We start from the raw sequence: 22,374 nt of genomic DNA, 5'->3' as shown, positions 1-22,374 counted from the left end.
AGGCACTGGATTGTGACTTAGAAGGATCTGCCTGGGTGTCCCAGCTTTGCCTCCCATTTCCTTTGTGACATTGAACAAGTCACCTAGGCCCAGAATTGTAAGGTATTTAGGTGTTGCTGCACACAGTGTTGCAATGTCTAACTAATTTAGGAGCCTAAATCTCATTTTCAAAAAATGATTTAGGCACTCTGAGTCCATGAGATTTAGGCTCCTGTTTGCTTAAACCCCTTTATGCTCCTATATCAGTTAGGCATTACAATGAAGTCTACAAAGATGGCTAAATGCCTTTAAAAATCTGGGCCATAAAGACTCTTTGTTCCAATTCCCTGCCTGTAAAATGAGTTTGCAAATACTGCCTTTCTCTAACCCTTCGTATATGTTGTCTATTCAGCTTGTAAGAGCTTCAGTGCTGGGAGTGTCTTTTACTACCTGTATGTACAGCGTTTAACAGAGTAGGGTCCTGATCTCAGCTGGTTCTCTAGGGGCTACTGTAATACAAATAATAGTCATCGTCAGCTCTAGAGCAGGACAGCCATCTTTCTGTGACTGAAAAAAAACGATATTGTGGGTAACATTATCGAAAGTGCCTAGGCCTGGGTTTTTAAAGGTGTGTATATAGGTATTGCTGTCCTCAGTGTAGCAACTCCTAATTGATTCAGGAGCCTGTTGCATTTTGAAAAGGGATTTAGGCACATAAGTGCTTAAATCCCTTTTAAAATGAGACTTAAGCTCCTAATCAGTTAGGTGTTGCAGTGTTGCACACAGAAGTGCCTAAATACCTTCAAAAATCTGAGCCAAAGTGCCTTTACCACCTGAGTCTATTTTCAGAAGTGATTTAGACACTTAGAGTCTATAACTCATTGACTTGCAGTCACTCATATGCCTTTAAAAATGTTACTGTTTAGTGCCTAAGACCCATGTTTGCACAGAGAAATAAATGAGAAATTGCAAGATCCACTTTTTCTATGAAAATTCTACCCCATACCAAAGATTTGCATTTAACTTTCTTTCTTTTTTTAGGTAGTTTGGGGATGGTTTTGGAATACAAATTTCATAGTCAAAATTGCACATTCATGATTGTTTAACAAAGTATTTTCTAATCACAGTGCCCTGCACAGAAAACGAGTGCACAAGCAACTATAGCAATTGGAAACCTATTTGACTGCAGTCTTCTTTTAAAAAATGAATTTCATATCTAACTGTAATCAGCTGCTCTTTAAAGAGCCTCTTTTTCTGCTTAAAAACACACTGCCTACAGTCTCCTTCCATAATTGGTTTTATGCAGTCTATAGCTTTGCTCCATTTGCCTTTTGTGGAGAGGCTCTTGAAAGGATGGTAGATGTTTTTGTTTGCTTTTTTCTTTTAAAGCTGAACAACAAGCGAAAAAGAAAAAGTAGTAATGACAGAAAAATCTCCATTTTTGACTACATAAATCTTGTCTTCAGTATTCTGTTCTCTCTCTCTCTCTCTCTCTCTCTCTCTCTCTCTTTCAGCTTTTGGTAGGGATTATTCAGGCAGCTGAGTTGCCTGCTTTAGATATGGGTGGAACATCTGATCCCTATGTGAAAGTTTTCCTGCTGCCTGATAAGAAGAAGAAATATGAAACAAAAGTCCACAGAAAGACCCTTAACCCTGTCTTCAATGAGCAATTTACGTTCAAGGTATTCCTTTGATAATTATTTCAAACTTATTTTTTTGTTCATTATATAGAGTAAAGTTTCATCTCATGCTCAGTATTGCTCATGTCTTAGTTAGTTGGTGACCTGAGGCACAGTGGATTTTTCTCTTGCAGAAACCTTTGAGATTCAGTTTTGTGATGAAAAATGTAGTCACATTGGGCCAGATCCTTTGAGGGTGTAATTAGACTTAGCTTAATTGTAGTGAGTGAAGCTATGCCCATTATTCTAACTGGAGGTCTGGCCCATACCTTGTAGTTGGAGACTACTACAAAATAGAGTGACACTTTGACAAAGGTATATGTGAATTTCACTAAACCAGCATTTTGCAACAGTCTGATTTATGAATTCTGGTATACTACTCCTTTTTCCCCTCCAAAATAAATTAAAGCATGAACAAGGCATATGGATGAAGGGAACAAGTAAGAGATCACTCTTGCTCGGTTTTCTTATATCCTGATATAGTAATGCTTTACCATGCTACTTTACATAAGAGGTGAAATCATGACCCCAGTTTACAGGGCACGTATTAAATAAATGTAGTTAAGGGTTTGATTGTAAAATTTCAGCAGCACTATTAATAATGACTTAAGAAAATTCTAGCCATGCTGAAAGTCCAGTTAAATGTAATAAAGAAGAATCAGGGAACATATTTCAAAGGGATTTCCTAATGCATGTCTTACTTCTATTACTTTAGGCTCTTCCGTGTATATGCTCCATCTTATAATGACAGTTCCAGTTTGAGAACAGGAACAATAAGAGACTCAGGCTATGCAATCACTCAACAAGAAAGATATCCCCAGAGGTCACAGCCACTACTGCATACATAAGTCTGTTTTTCCCCTTGAAGATGTTCATAAAAATAATCCTTTTTTGGGACATTTCTTTACTAAGCTTTCCTATGAGAGTATTTAAAAGAAACCAGAGCTATAAATTACAGATCCCAGGGTAGCATACGCAAGAAACAACAAACAAATTTGTCATCTAACAGGAAGACACAGTGAATAAATCAAAATACTCACTCACAGGCAGATAATGTCCACTTATTTTAAGTCACGGCTTTAATAGTCACATTTTGGAACCCAAAAGGAAGTGTATGCTGAAATCTTTTGGCTAACAAGCTGTGACTGAGGTGTTTAGGTGCAATACAACACAGTACTGATAGTGGGCTAGATCCTGCAGTCTTTACTCAAGCAAAACTGATGGTGGTTTTGCCTAAATAAGGACTGTAGGCACTGGTTGTATAGATGCTTTACTTTCTGCAACATCAGTAGTTTGTCTGCATGGCTGCATACACACATTGCTTTTGGGTACTTCAACACAACATGATTTTATCTTGGTTTCACTGCTTTGAAGGATAAAAGCAGCTGTTGTTTGAAATACCCACTGTTTAAAACATTCTAAATTCTTAAATTAACACATGTATTATCATAAATATTAAAAAGCAAAAAATTTAACCTATACAGCTACAACTTGCCCAGAATGCATGGAAATGGGAATCCAACTGAATGGGATTTATTCCATTAGCATCTGGAGGTAAAGTGCTGTTGTAATTTAAAGGGTTCTCTCTGGAGGGAAACCCAGAAACAATTTCTTGGTGGTGTTCGGTGGAATAACTTCTAAAAAAGAGAGAAATCTTCAATCTCTGTGTTTTCTGGGCTGCTATTCAGTGTCTTGCAAAGAGAAAAGTTCACCTCAATATCTCAATTAGTGTAAGTTTTGCCACTGCCTTCAATGGTGTCCAAATTTCATCCTTTGTATTGTACATTACACCTGGGGGGGATTCTGCACTACTGCATGCATACATAATTAATGAACTGTGCATAGTTTTAATTTTTTTGTGCAGAAAAAAGCTTCTGCTGAAATGTTGCTGCAATTCCGCCTTTTGCCCACCCAAGGGCAGTGTGGTTCAAGAATAGCAGCAGCTCCCAGCAGAAAATAACTTCTGCAATTCCTCCTTTTTCCCTCCAGAGCACATTGTGGCACTAGAATACAGGAGCAGCAGCTCCCAGTCAGCTAGAGAAGAGAGAGAGCCTGCCTTCTTCACAGCACCTGTCAGGCTAGGTCAGGAGACAGGGGCTATAGGAAGATGGACAGAGTGGGATGCTGTGTGGGGGGGGGGAAGGAGAAGCTAATAAGGGCTAGTGGGGGAGGACAGACTAGGGCAGGGGCTGAATGGGAGTGGAGGCACATGGCCACATGGGGGAGGGAGGAGGAGGGCCACCTGGTGATGGGGGAGGGGTGCAGAGCTACATAGGGATGGGGGCGGCTGAGTGGGGGCACAGAGACACATGGGGACGGGGAGAGGGGGAACAGGGACTTATAGGGACAGGGGATTGGCTAGGTGGGGGCACAGATACATAAGGGGATGGGGAGGGGGTACAGAGCCACATAGGGACAGGGAAGGGGATGAAGGGCCACATGGGGAGGGGGGAGTGTGTGTCTGAGTGGGGGTGGAGCGATACATGTGAACAGGGGGTGAAAGGACACATGGGGGTGCAGGAATACTTGCGAACAGGGGCATATGTGCCTGACTGAATGGGAGAGGTTAGGGATCAGCCAGGGTCTGCATGGGGCAAGCTCCCTAACAATCCCTCCCTGCTCCCCCAAAAAAGCTGTTCCATACTTTTCCCACCCACACCCAACAACTCTTCAAGTTAACACCCAGGGACCTTCCCAGCAATTTACTTCTCTCTCCCTGAGCTCCTCCATTACCCCTGATTGGGGGGAGTAAGCCTTTGCACTGCTTCTGAGGGGTGCGGCAAATACAGTTCTGTATTGTAGTTTAAATGAATTGTTACTCAGATCTCTGTATTAATATGCCGAGTAAGGAAATTAGTTAGGGAAGTGGATAGGACTTGAATTGGAAAAATTTATGGATCTAAAGGTAGAGGAGGCCTGGGATTACTTTAAATCAAAGCTGCAGAAGCTATCGGAAGCCTGTATCCCAAGAAAGGGGAAAAAATTCATAGGAAGGAGTTGTAGACCAAGCTGGATGAGCAAGCATCTTAGAGAGATGATTAAGAAGAAGCAGAAAGCATACAGGGAGTGGAAGATGGGAGGGATCAGCAAGGAAAGCTACCTAATTGAGGTCAGAACATGTAGGGATCAAGTGAGACAGGCTAAAAGTCGAGTAGAGTTGGACCTTGCAAAGGGAATTAAAACCAATAGTAAAAGGTTCTATAGCCATATAAACAAGAAGAAAACTAAGAAAGAAGAAGTGGGACCGCTAAACACTGAGGATGGAGTGGTGGTTAAAGATAATCTAGGCATGGCCCAATATCTAAACAAATACTTTGCCTCAGTCTTTAATAAGGCTAAAGAAGATCTTGGGTATAATGGTAGCATGACAAATGGGAATGAGGATATGGAGCTAGATATTACCATATCTGAGGTAGAAGTGAAACTCAAACAGCTTAATGGGACTAAATCGGGGGGCCCAGATAATCTTCATTCAAGAATATTAAAGGAATTGGCACCTGAAATTGCAAGCCCATTAGCAAGAATTTTTAATGAATCTGTAAACTCAGGAATAGTACCGAATGATTGGAGAATTGCTAATATAGTTCCTATTTTTAAGAAAGGAAAAAAAAGTGATCCGGGTAACTACAGGCCAGTTAGTTTGACATCTGTAGTATACAAGGTCATGGAAAAAATTTTGAAGGAGAAATTAGTTAAGGACAATGAAGGCAATAGTAAATGGGACAAAATATAACATGGTTTTACAAAAGGTAGATCGTGCCAAACCAGCCTGATCTCCTTCTTTGAAAAAGTAACAGATTTTTTAGATAAAGGAAATGCAGTGGATCTAATTTACCTAGATTTCAGTAAGGCATTTGATACCGTGCCACATGGGGAATTATTAGTTAAATTGGAGAAGATGGGGATCTATATGAACATCAAAAGGTGGATAAGGAATTGGTTAAAGGGGAGACTGCAATGGGTCCTACTGAAAGGCGAACTATCAGGCTGGAGGGAGGTTACCAGTAGAGTTCCTCAGGGATCAATTTTGGGACCAATCTTATTTAATCTTTTTATTACTGACCTTGGCACAAAAAGTGGGAGTGTGCTCATAAAAGTTTGCAGATGATACAAAGCTGGGAGGTATTGCCAATTCGGAGAAGGATTGGGATATTGTACAGGAGGATCTGGATGACCTTGTAAACTGGAGTAATAGTAATAGGATGAAATTTAATAATGAGAAGTATAAGGTTATGCATTTAGGGATTAATGAATAGATGAAGGTTTCTAACCATCAGAGGAGTGAAGTTTTGGAATAGCCTTCCAAGGGAAGCAGTGGGGGCAAAAGATCTATCTGGCTTTAAGATTCTACTCGATAAGTTTATGGAGGAGATGGTATGATGGGATAATGTGATTTTGGTAATTAATTGATCTTTAAATATTCAGGGTAAATAGGACTAATCCCCTGAGATGGGATATTAGGTGGATGGGATCTGAGTTATCCAGGAAAGAATTTTCTGTAGTATCTGGCTGGTGAATCTTGCCCATATGCTCAGGGTTTAGCTGATCGCCATATTTGGGGTCGGGAAGGAATTTTCCTCCAGGACAGATTGGAAGAGGCCCTGGAGGTTTTTCGCCTTCCTCTGTAGCATGGGGCACGGGTCCCTTGACGGAGGATTCTCTGCTCCTTGAAGTCTTTAAACCACGATAGCTCAGACATAGGTGAGGCTTTTCGTAGGAGTGGGTGGGTGAGATTCTGTGGCCTGCGTTGTGCAGGAGGTCAGACTAGATGATCAGAATGGTCCCTTCTGACCTTAGTATCTATGAATCTATTTGTCAAAAAACATTTTTGTTGTTGTCTGTATTGTTACAGACATACTTGCTGACATTTATTTTGAAATAAAAGACCAAAATAATTGAAACTGGTGTGATTATATTGTGTTATTTTGACAAATAAAATATGCAGAATTTTGCAGAATTTTAAAATATTGGGCAAAGAATTTTTAATTTTTTGTTGCAGAATTTTAAAATTTTAGTGCAGATTTCCCCCAGGAGTAGTGCGTGGAGCAGGACTGCATGGATTCCAGCTGTCAGTGAACATGAAGGCAGGCAGTACAGCACAGACCATCTGAAAATAAGATTGGTGACAATATGTTGGGCTTGCCAGATGCCATCATTTTCTTGGACACAAGAGAAAGAAAGTCAAGACACCAGGAATGTGGTTTAACTAGGTTTCAGCTTTATTAATTAGTGACACATCTGGAAACTAGCTGGCAATAACTTGTCCAGTGCAGGGACAAGTACCTTCTTAGTCTGTACCCACTTGGTGGAGGGCTGAGCCCCCTTCTCCACACACACCATTTGCCAGGCCCCAGGACCATTGCAAGAAGAGCTTGCACAAGGGCTAAGGTAGGAGCGGGGGAGTCTCCATACTGCATCAGACATTGGAAGCCCCAACCCCATTCTCCACCTTCTTTTGTGGATGCCTTCTTCTAATCCACTTACAATTCATGTTTATCAGAGAACTAGACCCCCTAATGAATGAGTACCTGCACTGGGCACCTGCCAAGTTGCAACATCTTGAATTTTACAACCTAACTACCCACCAAGTCCCTGGACTGCTAAGAGAAAGGCTAAAACCCTGCTCTGCACAGGCCAGTATGGGAATGAGGGGAAAATTTCTTCCCAGATTACAAAGGGTGACTAGTGCAATGCCCAGATCGAGGCCCAAATGTCCAGTCCTATTCTGATCCCAATTGGAGGAAAGGGGAGCATTTCCTCATGGTGCAGAATGTCACCCTGGGCGGGGGAAGGGCTTATAAACCTTCCCCTTATGAGTGAAAGAGCCAATAGACTTACATTATTTCCCTTCTCTCCTAACCAATCGGCAGCAGAACCTGCCTTCTAAAGCTCTCAGAGAAAGAAGGAAAGGAGAGGAAGCAATCCATAAAGGGACCAAGGGTTTTCTTTGCCCTGCTGGTCCAGACAAACCCTCCCAGCCTCTGAAGCAGGGGGGAAGAGGAGGTGGCATTGTTGCCAAATCTTCTTTTAAAATGTATTTGAATAAACTACACTTTAACAAAATACAGTGCCTAAAGTTACTGAAGATAAAAATTAAATAATGGCTAATATACCTTTCCAAATTGATAGGGTACGTTAAGTCTAATGCACAGTGAATATAAATTTATGAAAAGGGACTCTTTAAGACACGTTTGTGTTCAGGAATTTAATTTTAATATTGCTGTAAAGACAAGCGTAAATGTACTTAAAACTTTTGTTACTGTATGTTTAAACCACCTGCGCCATTTAAAAAGCGCTCGTTACAGAACTAATTTACAATATTCAAAATACATTTTGCTATTGTGTTTGTATCATGTTAATGCACAGGCCTGTTGCCATTGACGTTGTCATAGACTTTAGCAGAAGCAGGATCAGGTCCTTAACTTGAAATATTCTGTGTAATTGTTCTATAATACTTTTTGACTAAAGGTTAAATGCCATCGGGGCAGTCAATATTTTAAAAAGCAAGTGAAAGCCAAATGGTTACTTAATAATATTATTTATTATTATATAATTATTATTATATAATATTCAAATAATATTTGAAGACCCAGAGCTCAATAGAACATTTGCTTGTTCATGTGGCCAAATATTGTGCCATGCTATGGCTTCCCTTTTTATAGAGGAAAATTACTAGAGAAAAGTTTACTGAAGCATATGGTAATCATTTAAACTCTAACAAAATATAGAGAATTTATTAAAATTGACCAAGCCTTCAGTGCAAGTTCCAACAATTTTAATTAGGCTTTTCTAACCAGCTACTCAAGTGTAGCTTACCTGAACAGCATCACTTACTCCGAATATTAAAAATGTGTCTAATAAAGATTCTAACCCAGAGCATCTGTCCCATACCCATCAGAACAGCTGGAGAATTAGTCAGGACTTGGCCTGCTGGCTCCGTAATTTCTAACCGTATATTGTGTCTTAGAATGAACCTTAGTATCTATGGTGTGAAAAGTATAATGTTGAAAAAATATACCTGGATAAGTAATAAATAGTTACCATGTAAGAAGACTGTCTAGTCTCTAATTACCTTGTGTCAAGTACAGTAAGTCAGTTTTGTAGTTTCTCATCAATCTCTGGGCTACCCTTTTCTGAGTGTTGACAGTATGATTTATTGGCAGAAACCATACTGCAGTATTAAAAGCTCATGTATCTTTGGGGCAAATAACTGGCCTCCAGTTTCAGTTTCACCACACACAACATAATATTTGAGGACAGAAGGCAAAAACTGGAGAGTGATAAGTGAGCTGCCACATTGTTCTATTGAGTACCATATCCTGGTCTTGGGAAACAGTGAATCAGGTGACTACAAAAATATATACCTTATCATTTTCCTCTAGTTCAGTTTACCCAGGATGACAGCTGGTAAACTAAAGAAATTGATTTGCGGTGAACCCATCTTTATTGTCTGAGCTAGAGAGCTTGTCATTTTTTCTTCTTTATAGGTGCCGTACTCTGAACTGGGTGGAAAAACCTTAGTGATGGCAGTATACGACTTCGATCGTTTCTCCAAACATGATATCATTGGGGAATATAAGGTGGCCATGAACACAGTGGACTTTGGTCATGTGACTGAGGAGTGGCGGGATTTGCAAAGTGCTGAGAAGGAAGAGGTAGGAAAAACAATTGTCATCTTTTTGGCTGCATACTTTTATCATCAGCTGGGGAAACGGTCAAACTAGTAAGTGGGAATTGACTTACAGCAAGAAACCTATCAGTATTTCTCAAGTTAGCCTGATAACCCTTTCCATAGCTTGATGGAACTAAACCATCTTGTAAACATGTTTTGCTATCAGAAGATTTTCATGGTGCATTATACCTTGTTACCCCCTACTTCCAATCATTTGTGACAGTTTACGCACTATGTTGTGGGATAAACTTAAAAAGGGTGACCTTTCTCTTGAGTGGGTGCAGGTTGTACCCACAACATTTTCACCCTCATTTGCAGTTGAATAGTGAGAGTGATTTGCCCCTGTGGTTAATAGTGAAACATACATTTGACAATTTGTATCTCTATGCATCAAATTGTGAGGGAAGATGTTGGTTTTAACATGCTAGATTGTTATTATCATGTAACAATTCAAACTGTATTCAGTGATAAAAACGATGTATTAAAAAAGCATGCATTAGAATGAACTATACTGTACCATAATATTATTCTCTCCCTTGCCTTGCCTTCCTTTGCTGTCTCTAAATATCTGTTTTGTCACAGTCAGCTTTGGAGAAGGACATTTATAATAATTTGCTATCTAAAGTGCTATGTACACATATAGCACTCTTTAGAAATATTTAATGACTAAATGTTCATTCTGCAGTGTTGTTCAGACCAGCATATCCACATTTTGCTTATCATGAGAATATTTTTTCTTAAATTTTACATTACTTTTCATTTTGATTGTTGAATAATAAATAGCTTTCCACTCATAATAGACAGAATGTACAGCATGTTTCAGTTTTCTGGCAAGGCTGAATGAATCTGAGTCTGATTTCCTTATTGTCTAGTTATGCCAATAAATTGCTTTAGATTCCAACCTTGTTTTCTATGATTAGAGGGACAACCTCTGGATAAAATCCTTCCCCAATCCATGTGAAGAAAAGCTGAATACTGGATTCAAGACCCCTGTTCTGAACAATATATTGGTTTAAATTTTCTTCCTTCCCTCTTTATATCTTCATCACTAGTGTCTTCTCAGATCTTCAGTTATGTATTTCACACTCTGCCTTCTCTGTGTTAGCTTTTGATGACTATATCTACCAATAGGTTTCTGTTTTTCTGGTGTATATTCATTTGAAAGTCACTGCTGCATTTAGATTTTTTTCTGTGGCATTGTCTTGGTCATCACATCTTCCATAGGTTTCTCTTACTAAAAAAGTATGTAACCATTAGTAGCCGTGTATTGTGGCATGTTTCTATCTTGGTCTTAAAGCAAAGATCAAAAGAAGTATGTGAATCATATTACCCGAAGAGGGCCTGATCCTGGGTAACTCTTCTTTAAAGTCTGTGCACACGGGAGACTCAGAAAATGTTAAACCAGTGTGTATTTGATCACTCCAATCTGTAGTAAGTGTCATGAATACCAAGGAATCAGATTTTTACTTCACTATCTCATGACTTCTATTTGGTCACAATAAAAGCTACAATCAGACAGAATTGGTGTCTCACACCACTGCACCTCAAAAAGCATAAAATAAGCCAAACGATGCATGAAAAGTATTTGAACCTTTACCTCTTTAACAAAAACTTAACCTTTTAAACAAACTATTATTCTCATGTGCAGACAGCCAGTAAAATAATACAGGTTAGTGCTAGGTTTAGCTTGTAATGTGACAGATAACAGTCTGTTGAATATATACTTTCCATGTCCACAGTAATATTTGACTTAGTCCCTCTGTTCTTTGGTAAAGTTCACACACTGCTAATACAAAATGATGTTAAAGTTGCTACAGACAGATGTTCTACAGGTCATGCTACCCTTGTCAGTCAAATACTTGCAGAGCAGACTTCTGACTTGACTGGAGCCTGGCTTTTTATTAAAGGTGAAGCTAATTAATTAAAAACATACATTGTTCCTGAATTTGGAAGTTAATAAATATTATAATTCATGTAAAGTACATTGTGGACATAATTTTCAAAAGGGCAAAAACCTAGGGCTGCATGTAATAATGCACTTTATTTGTATATACAGTGCCACCACTGCACTGACAAATGTGGTATTTGTATGTACGCATAGAAGTTAGACATCTAACTGGTCATGTGCACGTATAGATACCATATTTGCATGAGCATTGTGCTAACTAATGGAACCCTTCATTGGTTCCCACCAGTTCACATTTAAGTTTTTGCCCTCACATGTAAAGCCTCTTACAACATTGCCTCTATTTATTCACTTGGTCTCTTATCTCATTGCCCTACCCTCTTCCATTGTGGTTTGATCCTGCAAGGTGAAGACTCCTGCAAGATGCTAAGTGTCCTCCACTCCCATCAGTGGGCTGAGAGTGCTCAGCTTGTTCCAGAATCAAACCCTTAATGGTATGGTGGAAAGATATTTGTCAACATGTCATTTCCTAAACCACCCCACCCAGGCGCAGGCCCAGCTCAATAGGTGAAGCTCCATGTCCAGCAGCACCAGAGCCCGGAAGGGGACAGGACAGGGCATAGCCGGGGAATGGCCCCGCCAGTACACAGACATGCATATTGGTGATGCTGTGACAGGTTCCTCTAAACCCAGGAATGGCAAGAAGCAATGGGCTGGAGCAGGGAGCCAGACCCAGCCACACAGAACAGGAACCACTGCTGCAGGATGCAGACAGAGCTGGTTCAACACCGCCGCCCAAGAGTGTTTTCCCCAGATGCCTGGAGCTAGGGTAAATAACCCCAAGAATGAATCATTTCCGTCATCCTCCTCTATTCTTCTCTCTTTGTTCATTATATTCACTCATTGAAGCAGTTTCAAATTTGACTGCAAGGTCTTTGGTGCTAACCTAAGTTTGTATGGCACCAAACATGATGTGGAACTGATCCTTATTGGTGTTTCTAGATGTGATCACAATATGAATAAGAAATAAAGATAATAGCTGCTATGCATGCAGGTCAGATGTGCAATTGTGCATAGCTCAGGGCTTCTGTCCCTTTGAAAATCAGGTCCCTAAATCTCAAACACATACATCAAAAGAACAAATAATTCCCATTTCTAATTCATTTTAAGGTTAATTCTCTTCTCTATTGCTGCCTAATTGCTCCTGGCTATATTCCAAGTATCATATGTACAGAGGAGAATTTCCATTTGTGTATAATCTGGTTTGGTTTGGTTTCCAACTATTATTATGTGGTGATTTCTTTTTATAACCATTAGGCAATTTGACATGGAAAAATTTCCTACTGCATACAAATATTTTGTCTTGTGGAAGATAGAATCCAACCACTAAATACATTCCCATAGTAAATGGAGTAAGTTTCCAATTTCTTTTTATATCTCTGATTATATGCCACATCTATTCATGTGAGTTTCCAATAAATGTGGAAAATTATCATTGTTTAGGTTAGCTGAAGGCTTAGATTAAGTTTAGATTTCTTAATGTTAGAGAGGAGTTCTTTTGACAATAGACAGCACTGCAGTATACAAAGCTATCACGGCACCCGTGCCAGTTGTGGCATTTTTGTTGTTGTCGTCGTTAATTATTCTAAACTCATTTCTTGTGGACATCATGGGAAAAGTAGGATTTTAAGAGTGATTTGAATGAGGGGAGGGTTGTTGTGCAAACTGTGATGCATTTGATAGGTAAGCTATTTCAAGCAATAGACTCAGACCTTACTTCCACCTTGCTCCCCCTCTCCTTTCCCACACCCATGACAGACTTATACAAACCTCCAAAGACCAAAAAAGAAGAGCTCTTTGTTTAAGGATATTGGATTTTGCACTGTTCTTAGTAGATCTCTGAAAGATGAGCCTTGCACACAGTCTCCTCAGAATGGATTTTGTTATTCTCCATTTAGATTCTAAAGGACTTATTCAGATGAGGATAATAATGCTATAGTGATTGCATAAGAGTTTTTTTTTTTTAAACATTCACTAGTCTAAAATCACTTACGGGTTCTTTACTAACCAATTCATGCAACGTACAATACAATGCAGTTTAGTGTGATACTGTATTGTGTTTTGCAAACAAAAGTGTCACAATGTACCTCCCTTATAGCATCATATAATGTTTTCAAAATGTAGTAAGAAGAGAGGTAAGTAGGAATTCAAGGAACAAGCCAGGAGATATCTGGATGTAGTTAATATAGTAGAGGTGCTTTCTGAATTGTGTTGTTAAGTGTCAATGAGAGGCTTAGCCAAGGTTCCACCTGGTAGGGGGAAATTAGCTTGCAGAGGATCTCCTCTGTGTGTGGAATTGTGGTGGGGGAACAATCCTTCCCCACCCATCCCCTTGGGTGAGATCAATGACAAGGGGAAAGGCAATTCTGAACTTCTTTCCTCATGTTGATAATCGGTATTTACCCCGCACCTCTTGACCCATGTTATAGGGTTTGGATTTCACTTCTCAAACCACTCAGAACTTCACTCACATTTATGGCTACCTCTTCACTGCAGGTAACTCAAGTTGACTCCTCTTGAGTTAGCCTAATTTGAGTGAGAATTAATCCTTGAGCTACACAGAGTGCTTGGATTACTCAGAGTGGTTTTACTAGCAGCTGATGAGTTGTGCTAATTCAGATTGTAGCCTGTGCTCACAGTGGGCTAGCCAATTTGAATTAAAAGTACCACCAGGCTCTAGTTACAGGTTTGTGTGTGTGTGGATAGGACTCAAGTTACAGGCAACACTTGGGTTATAACTTCAAGGAAGATAAGCCCACCTAACCCAGTTATTTGGGTTCTATGCAATGGATTTCATTCAAAGAGTCTTATGTTGAGCCTGATTCAGAAAAACTTCATTGCTTATGCTAATTCTGGAACCTAAATCTCTCCAAGAACAACAGAGATAAATCTGTAAATGGTTTGGAGAGATTTATTTTGCAGGACATTTCTTTGTTTTATATTTCCATTTCTTGGCATTTAGCTATCAGCAATGTTACAATCTGCTCCCTAACTCTGCAGTGATGATACCAAACAGCCTAATGGCAAGACGTGACTCAGGAAAATCTCTGGCAGAGCTTGCTCTGAGGACAGAATAACTTATGTTTGGTGCCCTGTTCTTCTCTCCAAAGATTAAGGCAGATGGGCCTCAGGATTTGAACAGCTTTCATTGATTTAAGATCTTAGGACATTCCCAAAATACTGTTTTCTCCTTACAAATGAGGAAACATTTTAAAATAATGGTAGTCTACTTTATATGAAGATATAAGGAGTCTGGATATTTTGTAATTGAGGAAAAAGAGAGCAAGAGAGACTGGTTTGGTAGGCTAATAGCAAACTTCTACTGCATGCATGCATGCATGCAAATAATACCTTTCAACTTGCTCCTGTCATGACCAGGTCATAGGGAGTCTGGCCGAGTGGGTAGAACTAGGAGCTGACAGTCAAACGAGCGGTTGGCACTAGAGTCAGGGGTCTAGTCAGAAATTGTAGCTGGAGCCAGGGATCAAGCCAAGAGTCAGAGCTGGAGAACAGAGCCAGGGTCCAAAGTAGGGAACAAAAGCAGGGTCTCTGGTAGCAACCAGAGTACTGGCAGGCCAAGTACTGCCAAGTTGCACAGACAGTTTTCTGAAACTTATTCTATGTTTGAATAGTGCACCTGAACCCATCAGAGGTCATGGGGCATGCTGTCAGTTGGGTCTTCTGTGTGCAGCACTTCCTGTGGTGCTTAGTTGCCTAGAATTTATAGTACTTTGATCACAGCTCTGTGATGGCTGCTGGGTGGTGGGGTGGAAAAGTCAGTCACCTGAAGACTTGGGTTCTAGTCTTCTGCACCCTTACAGCTTCTACAGCTCAGGTTCTAGCACTGATTCTGAATCAATCTGGGTTTTCGCTTCAAATGTGCACATCAAACACCATCCTTTGCTTCACAGTTACTAGACTAGACATACAAGACTACATACTGCCACTACAAAGACAAGAACAGAGTTTACCTAGGCTAAATGTACAGCAGTGGACCCAGGTGTATGTCTTGTTAGAGCTCATGAGCATGGCACAGCAACCTGGTCTACTAATTACAACCAAACATGATAAAAATAGGATAAAACCCTAAGGAATTGGCCAAAATTGTATGGACAAATGTAATTATATTAGTTTACTACAGCGATGTTTTATAGCATATTCCACATATAATAACTGCAGAATGTAATGTTCATCATTGAAAAGCAAAATCCATATATAGTCCATTCATTTATAATACCCATTATATGAGGAATATCATGTAATTTATTTGCTTACTACATCAGTTAGGTTTTTTGAGTCCTAACAACTTGTCACTAAGTGGAATTATAAATAAATTGGCAACTAAGTAGATGTGAAGTCAGATGCTGAAATGCTCTTAATGTTTTAAATTTTGACCCTGAAGTAAGATGTATTCCAAAGTGTGTTAATGGCAGTCATGAGCAATCACTTTGAAAGAGTCACCTAAGTGACCTCAATCAACTTTAGCATGAAGATCCTGTTTTATCGCCCTTTATATGGAATTCAGTTGTTGTACATAATAACACTACATTTTAATGAACAGCACAATCACAGAGGAGAAAAGCATCTGATGAGCAGTTAGCCTCTTTTTTGTCCACAAAGTTCTTCTGTGCTTCTTGGCCTCTTCCTAAAAGTATCTCAGAAGAAGTCAAAGGGTGAGGATTTAATGAGATATTAGAAGCTTCCTTCTACTCTCATGACCCAGCCAAATTTGAATACCATCTTTTTCGGGAAAGGATGATTAATAAGTTAATGTTGCTAAAGCCCTTGAAAGATAAAATTATCTGTATAAGGATTTGTTATGCACTATGCGAGTTTTAAAGAACAGGGTCATTCTGCTCAATGATTGCCTGATATTGGGCAGTCCATTACACATGAACTACATGCCCAGAATCCATTTTACCATTCTCCTGCTATCTTTGTGCATAGTTGCTGCTGATATAACATATTCTTCAGGCTCACATGACTGGAAGAGTGGAATTGATGGAAGGACTGTTTTCCTGCACCAACTCTGGCATGTACAGTTTTGGGCAGAGAATGTAGAAAAAAAAGGTGTTGAAAGGAGTTTGTTCCTCTGTGGCATAGGCCAGATGTTGTTTCCACTAACTTTATATGCATCATGTGGATGTTAACACTCCAGTACACTGGACCAGAGAGACCTCCTTAATGCTTATTGCTTTGTGAATCTTTTTGAATGTCACCTTCATTTACTGCACATGATTAATTTGTTTTCCTTTGGACATTTTGACAATATTTGCACTTAGACCCAGATGCAGCCCCAGTGACCAGTCCAAGGAACTCAACTGGCTGATTGGGATCTGTGTGGGGGGAAGGAAAGAATTTTCCTCCTAGACAGCAGAGCAGGAGCAGAGCCTGGAGTAAATTCCACAACCCTAATAACTCTCTTCCCTGGGGAGAAGGGCTGCCAGCACCCACTGCAGAGATTTTTGTGTGGACTATTGGCATCCTTCCCCTTCCCTACACAGTGGTTCTGCTGTGTTGAGGACCATCAGTACCTGAAGATGAGGAGATAGAAGTTGGGCTTCAAGGGGGGACTTTTTATTTTAACACTCAAGCAAGCTTCGTAGAAATTAAAGATGGAAGATGCCAATTAAGCCATCTAGTCTGTTGAATGCCCAGTGCAGAAACTCTGTAAGTGAGAGTTAAGGTCGTTTATACAAAGAGCAGTTCACTTCACCAGTCATTTTCTGTTAGATCATTTGTCCATCTTTTATATAACAGGTCTTTTCCATCTCTAATAATAATATTTGGCTCTTACATAGCTCTGTATATAGTGCTTTACAAAGGAAAGTATCATTATCCCTATGGAGATGCTGTCCACCGTGCCAGACACATTTTTTTAAAACTGACGTTTTTATTTAACTGAATATGAAAATGAACTTCTGTATTTTACACTGTGGTATTTAATTACATATTAAAATTATTTTACGTTTTTAAAATTGTCATGATGGTGCAGAATTTTGTATTATCAATGCACCATGCTGTGTTATAGCATTTCTCAGCCAGAGAGATTGGGGACAGTTGGAGCTTTTGGAACCTGCGAGGCAGTTCAGGTTTGTGGGAAAAGCATCTTAGCTGGATGTTAAAATCACCATCACTTAAATTAGTTGCTGTTTACCAGGAAATTTGCACCATGAAATGTTATAACTTCAGAGATAACACCCCACTGAGATGAATAGGGGGGTGAACGCTGCTGCTTGGAACTATTGTTTCAGTATTTGCAGAACTATGTTTCCTTCAGGGCCCCTCACATTCATGCTGTTGGTAATACTACCACACACCTTCCTTGAAGTAGCATCCTCTTTCTGTACTCCCGCTCTGGAAAGAAATGTGCATATGGTGGTCATGGGCATTTTTATGACATAAATGAGGGATTTAATCAGCTCATTGAAATCAAAAGGGAAAAAAAGCCAATTTGTGTGTCTTGATTCACTTCAGACTATATGGAGATACAGCCATTAAGCTGTAGAAGACAGTAGAAAAGAAACCAAATATTCAGCAGTGGTATTAGAATCTACCTCTTTAGGGCCTTTCTGTTTCTGGGCAGCAGGCTGAACAGAATGTGTTCTGAGGTCAGAAACCCATGTGTTGCTTATTTGTCAAAAACAAGTTAATTACCCATTTGAATTCCATATGTAGAAATGCATCTCGAGCTAATCTGCTGAAAAAGTTCTTCCCTGAATCTATATATTTGCAGCTAGTGTTAAAACCTCTTTTACCAATCAATATACAAAAAAGAATAATACCCGTAGAGTACATTCCTGACAATGAATAATACCAGACAGAGTACATTCCTGACAAGTGTGCAGAAAGTCAGTGGAGCAAAATGGAGTTACAACAAGAAAAGTACGAATAGCAGAGAGAAGCTTTGCTTTTTTTTTTTTTAAACAATAAAAAATTCATTTTTTTTCATGTTGAAGTACAGGACAGAGAATAGAGGAAATAGATAATTCAAGTTCACTAAACTTGAATGTTTAACATGCTATGGCATTTGGAAAGGAATGTTATACAGTTTTTTCTATAAGCTTCTTAGAAACATGATGGGAGAGGTCAAAATGATCTCAGCTAATTCTTTCTAAAAGGTGTACAGAGAGCATGGATTGCACAGGGGCTGGCAGTGGTCTGTCAACCAATTGCCTTTAGGTCCTTAGTTCAGATGATTGGTATGACAATCATTTACATTGGTTGAAATCCAGTTCAAGGGAAAGATTCTTCCCTCTATGCTGGAGATGCATTGGAGAGGGCTTTCTACAGGGGTCTTGCTGTAGAGCTGCAGGGGGAATTCTGGTCTAGTCAGCTGCAATTTCTTTTGGGGTCTCCTGGTGTGCACACATTGTAAAAGCAGCTCTGGCACCCTGGAGGAGATTGCAGCACACTCTGTGCTCTGTTACATCTGGTGGCTGATGCAGAGGGGCAGTGGATATGTGTCCCTTGTTTTGTGTCTATGGGTTTGCCTGCGTCCCTCTTTCCCAGCCTTATTCAGACAACCAACGTCTGCGATGTACTGTCCAGAAGCAGAAACTGCATTCCTCAAAAGGATTCTGTTCATATCCCTTAACAGGAGTCCAAGAAGAAATGGGAGCTCCATGCATTTCCCCACACGCTTTCCAAACCCATGCAGGGTGTGGTTAGATTCTGGCCCCACGTCAGTAAGTGACCAAAAATCATTATCTGATTGCTGTTAGATGAACTGAGTTCATGAGCCAGATATTTGTATCTAAATAGTATCATACCCCATCATAGGTGTCAATAATTGGCAACCTTGTTTGGCAGTCTCTCAGCATGGAGATCTGCATTGTAATAGACGTGAGGAAATACCAGCTTTCATACTGAAGAAATTGGTCCACTCAAAAAAAAAAAAAATTGAGGCACATTGGTGTTGCAGTGTTCCTGCTATACATGCTGTATCCTCTCTGTGGACTAGAACTAGAACTAGAGCTTTATAGAAGCTTCAGAAAAATGCATTTTTGAAAAGGTTAAAGACAAAGGTTTGGGAGTAGCAGTCAATGAAAAAGAGAAATTAGTCATTTTCTTCATTTTCTTTTTTTTCTGGCAGTTCTTAAACACCAATTTAGACCATGTCATTGATTACCATAGTAACCATTTAGCCTCTTTTCAGAGCCTTTTGTGTTTCAGTTTAGTTTAACATCTTGCTTAACTGACAGCTGAAGGACTTCATACTGTAGCTATGATAGGTACTGGTAGCACAAATTGCCTTTTTTTAAAAAAATTGCAGCTATAGTCTAAAACACAGCACAATATTGTAACAACATTGGGCTTTTACTGTAGATTACTGTACCATTTTAAAAGGTTAGATTACAAGAAGTTAGTGTATGATATTGTCATGTTTCCGTTGGCCCCTTCCTGTTTACTTTCTGTGAGAGATGGAAGGCCTGTAGGGATTACTAATACCTATTTTATATCTTAAAAACTGTTTTGGATCCATCTAGTTATGCACATAACTGGTCTCTGTAATCGTGTGTCCTTATTGCTATAACTCTCATACTTTCTTTCCCCTTTCCTTCATCTCTTTGTTACATTTATTTGTTGTTATTGTACCCCTAGAAAGACCATTGACTGCATGTCTTAAATTAGAATATAAATTCTTTGAGGGGAGCCTTTTATTATGTGTTTATACAGCACCTAGCACAGTGAGACCCTAGACCTGACTGGGCACTAATCAGTTATACATAATATAAATAATAATGTGTAGAAAAACCCCTTCCAGTTAATTTCTGTTTCAGGATTTTATGCATTCCTTCCTGCTATGCTAGTAAGAGACTGACATCTCTAGGTTTTAAGACTTTGCAGTATGTGTTACATACATGCAATCTCTTTTTGTAGGACGGATTATAGCGAATCTTTAACTTCAGTCATACAGATAAAGGTGAATAATAAATTCATAATACTAATTATCATTCTCAGATATTCACAGGTAGCACATACGGGGTTCACAGAGAAAATATTTAAGAAAACAAAAGATTGATATAAATGCTGTTCTGTAGATTAGTTTAGAACATACATTTATAAAGGTGGTAAAGAACAATTTGAATTGTATAGTACCATCTGTATCATCTGGGTTTCTCACACTGGAATCACTCTCAGAACTAAACTAATCTGTGAAGATCAAACTAACACCCTTCTCGACTTTCTCTCTCTCTCTCTCACTAAAATCATTGACACCTCCGCCTCCCCTCCTCATTGGAGAACGTAGTAAAAGTTAGACTGATCTCCTAACTTCTCATCCTGGTTGGCTATTTTTGAATTGTACCATCATTCTGCATATGTGATTTGGATAGTGATAGCTTAGTTGCACTTTTTAGCCTGTGTACTTTGAGGTGCTATTGCTCTTTCATCATGGCTCTTTGGTCAGGATATCCAACTTTTGTGAATCGTTCTCTGCTAAGAGCATTCTCATTGTCCGTATGTTAAAAATGCAGGCCTGGGTATGGCACAGAAATGTATCTGACTTTTCTGATCTAGCCACAGTGGAAGAAACCAATAAAGCCTCCATGATGATTGATTTAGTTCTGTTAGCAATCTTTAGTACCACTGACCATGATGTTTTGTTGACTCGTTTGTAGTGCTCTGATTGGATAGAAGGATGGATGAAGGGGTCCTCTCCTTCTTCCTTCAGAGATGACAAGGTGTAGAGTGAAATCTGCTTTAAAGAGGCTTTAGAATATATATTGCCATGGGGTTCCATCCCATTACCCCTGCTGGCTGCTGAGACAGAATGCAAGGCATTGTGGGCTGCAGTCTTCCATATGCAGGTGACATGAAGCTCTGATCTCCTTCTGAATCCACATTGTACTGTCTCTGTGCTTCTCAGTTCTGAGTAAGGATTTGGATCTGGAAAAGAGAGAACTGACTGTGATTTAACCTGATGACGCTGGTGGGCCTGAAGATTCATTTTAAGGATCGCACCTGCACTTACAAACGTAGAAATAATGCCAGAGAGCAGCTGTGGTCTTGAATGCCTTTTTTTAATTTGTGGCTGACCATAATACTGCATTCTTTCTTCTTCAACACAGACCTTGTCACAGAAATCTATACCTATGGCACTTCCAAGCAGAGTTAGTGTAATGTGCAATTTATAGGGCTTCCAACCTATAGAAGCTAAAGTGGGTGCAAAACATGGCAGCTCACCTTCTAAGTGGGTTGGATGGATGGCTACATGTGTTCCATTAGCTCCCAAATCAGTTGTGGGTACAATTTAAAGTGCTTCTAGTAGTCTTCTAAAGTTCTACATAGTCTGATACCCAGTTCTTTATGTTCTGCCTCTCCTTATCTTCCATAACAACTTTTAAAATCCATTGAGGAATCTCTGTTGTTGATGCCTGGCCTTGCTGCCAGTTCAGAAAATTGAATGCATTATCATCTGAGTACCCTAATATCTTGAACTTTCTTCTCCTGACTGTCTATGTCTATTAGTGCCCAAGCCAGAAATTAGTTAGTTTTTCACATTATACTGCACGTTTTTGGTTCATTTAGGCTTTTATATTAATCAGTTAGGCTGAACATTAATTTCTTCTGATGATGTTTTCTATGAAAGGCAGGACATTTGAATCAATTTTGATTACTCTAATTTTCGTTTGCACTTTTGTACAGAAAGTAGACCTAATTGTTAAAAGTGCTATAATAAGCAAAATAAATGCTGTACATTTCCCCACACAAGGAAATTTCCTTTAGTAATCATGGTTTTCTTTTTTGTAATTGTAGATGTAATTTCCTTCATTTTCTTACTTTTCATATTACTTTTTTGAATATTAACCTGTATATTACAATGTGCATCAAAACCCTATTAAAGAAACCTCAGCATTTGCATGAGTTATCCAAATATGCAACAAAGCTAATGCTTTTGCCCCATTTCTACAATGGGAGATGTTTCATCTCATTAACATTTGAGATAGCTACCCAGATTTTTTTTTTAAATCTATTATTGACTGAACAGTGTCAGTTAATATTTGATTCTGATTGCTACAGGAACACACAGGTATACAATAAATGTGCTTTTATGTCACCAGATCCTGGCTAAG

At 39.3% G+C, this 22,374-nt stretch overlaps 1 protein-coding gene across 7 annotated transcripts in view; it reads left to right on the top strand.

Moving 5' to 3' along the window:
• The window catches only part of SYT1 (synaptotagmin 1), a 531,232-nt gene that overhangs the window by 410,807 nt on the left and 98,051 nt on the right, over positions 1 to 22,374 (top strand). For all 7 annotated transcript variants that reach the window (XM_038386677.1, XM_038386681.2, XM_038386675.1 and 4 more), the window contains 2 exons: positions 1,494 to 1,661; positions 9,146 to 9,313. In XM_038386677.1, the coding sequence (XP_038242605.1) occupies positions 1,494 to 1,661; positions 9,146 to 9,313 (336 nt within the window). The remainder of the gene's footprint in view (positions 1 to 1,493; positions 1,662 to 9,145; positions 9,314 to 22,374) is intronic.

Source organism: Dermochelys coriacea, chromosome 1 (assembly GCF_009764565.3).
Source record: "Dermochelys coriacea isolate rDerCor1 chromosome 1, rDerCor1.pri.v4, whole genome shotgun sequence".
Classification (NCBI taxonomy): domain Eukaryota; kingdom Metazoa; phylum Chordata; order Testudines; family Dermochelyidae; genus Dermochelys; species Dermochelys coriacea.
Note: the sequence above shows the minus strand (reverse complement) of the source record. Positions and strands in the feature narration are given on the sequence as shown.